This window comes from Lucilia cuprina, unplaced genomic scaffold (genome assembly GCF_022045245.1).
Source record: "Lucilia cuprina isolate Lc7/37 unplaced genomic scaffold, ASM2204524v1 Scaffold_3779, whole genome shotgun sequence".
In the NCBI taxonomy this organism is placed as follows: domain Eukaryota; kingdom Metazoa; phylum Arthropoda; class Insecta; order Diptera; family Calliphoridae; genus Lucilia; species Lucilia cuprina.
Window position 1 is genome coordinate 1 of NW_025808722.1, and position 1,880 is coordinate 1,880.

A 1,880-nucleotide genomic window follows, 5' to 3' on the forward strand; every position below is an offset into this window, starting at 1 on the left:
TTTTCTATAGAAAAGATGTTCAGACTGAAGCAACTTTTTCTCTAGAAAAGTTGTTCACCCTGAAGCAAGCAAGGAAACTTTTTCTTTATATTAGTATTAGTTTATATTAGTCATCATTATGGCATTAACTTTACGTATGAGTAATATATAAATATAAGAAATATATGGACATTGATGCGTATGATTAATATTTATTTATAATTTTAAACTAAAAACCATTAAAATTGAAAATTTTATATTTAAATTTAATAAAAATAAAAACATTTAAACAAACATTTCAATTATTAAACAACAAATAGATTAATTGAAATGAATTGCTAAACTAAAATATTTAAAATTGTTGTCTGATTTGTTGCTTAATTTTTTTCCAGTTTTCCTATATATTCATTATATTTGGTTTACTTTGTCCACGTTTAAGTTTTCGTCTAATAAATCATTTAATCTACTCGTCGTCGTACAGCAACATGTTCACTATCAAATCACCAACAGAAGATTTATAAGTGCAAAATAAACAGGAGACAGGACAGGAGAAATAAAAAAAGAACTACATACGCTTGGAGTAACAATATCAACATGTATAATAATTTTCGAAAACCTAAAACAACCCTACAAAATTCATGGTTAAATAGTATTGCTGGTGATGGTGCTGGTACTGGTGGTGATAAGGGAATTGCTAAAACAAAACCATTAACTATAGCGGCAGCAACATCAACAACTAAATTGAGAAAAACCACAAAAGCCATTATCACTTTTATAGCGGCCTATTTTGAGGACAGCAATATACATGGTTTACAATATGTGGTCAAAGGAGGTCTAACAACAATTGAAAAGTAAGTAATGGACAGACAGACGGACGGACGGACATCATCAGCACACAAAAACTAAGTTTGCTTAACGAACATACTTAAACCCTCATGTTGTAGCAAATACACACACACACTCACTCACTCATTCAACGCTATCAAATAACTCAATTTTAATTTTAAAAATATTTCCTTTTTTTTCTTTTAAATTTTCCTCATTTTCCTGATGTTTTTTAAATTTTCTATACATTTTCTAGTTGCCTTTGGTTGACACTCTTAATTATATCAATGTATTTTTGTGTGGAAATTGGTTTGCAATCTGTTGATCGTTATTATACAAAAAGCACTGTTGTTGGCCTGGAGCGAGATTTCCACTATTGGAACACAACTATGCCAAGTGTTACTATTTGTCCATTAATACGTTTAGATATCAAACTATTCAATGAATATTGCCGGTAGGTAAATTGAATGTGTTTTTGTTTTTTCTGTCTTTCTTTCTTTTGCACAAATGATGGGCATTATAGTGGTTTTGTGTGACACACAGACATATTGACAAACATACACATACATATTTTATACAAGTTGATTGTCACACAAACTGCTTAATCAAACAATAATATTTTTTAACGTAGATAGATTGAAAAGTACAATAGAAGTTGCTACACACTTCTATCTGAATAGAAAACTTTTTTATATAAAAAGTTGCTTGAAACTGGAAACCTTTTCCATTGAATAAGTTGTTGCATTCTAGACAAGATTATTATAGTCTAGACAACTTTTTTATAAAAAAGCTTACTGCAGTCTGGACTACTTTTCTTTAGAAACATTTTCTAAAGTCTTGGCAACTTTGCTCTAAAAAAGTTGCTGCAATTTGAACATATTTTCTGTAGAAAAAGTTACGGCAATCTGTACAACATAAGTTTCTTCAGTGTAAACAACTTTTCTATAGAAAAAGATACTTCAATCTGAACAACTTTTCTATAGCAAAAGTTGCTTCAATCTAAACAACTTTTCTTTAAAAAAAGTTGCTTCAATTTGAACAACTTTTCTATATAAATAGTCGCTGCAATCTAAACA

At 29.2% G+C, this 1,880-nt stretch overlaps 1 protein-coding gene across 1 annotated transcript; it reads left to right on the plus strand.

Annotated features, from left to right (window-relative positions):
* Positions 1-366: 366 nt before the first annotated feature.
* Positions 367-1,258, plus strand: LOC124421167 (the record flags this gene model as incomplete). Its single annotated transcript, XM_046955998.1, has 2 exons — positions 367-830; positions 1,061-1,258. Coding segments are annotated over exons 1-2 (455 nt in total), but the record flags the coding sequence as incomplete, so codon positions are not given.
* Between the last annotated feature and the right edge of the window lie 622 nt (positions 1,259-1,880).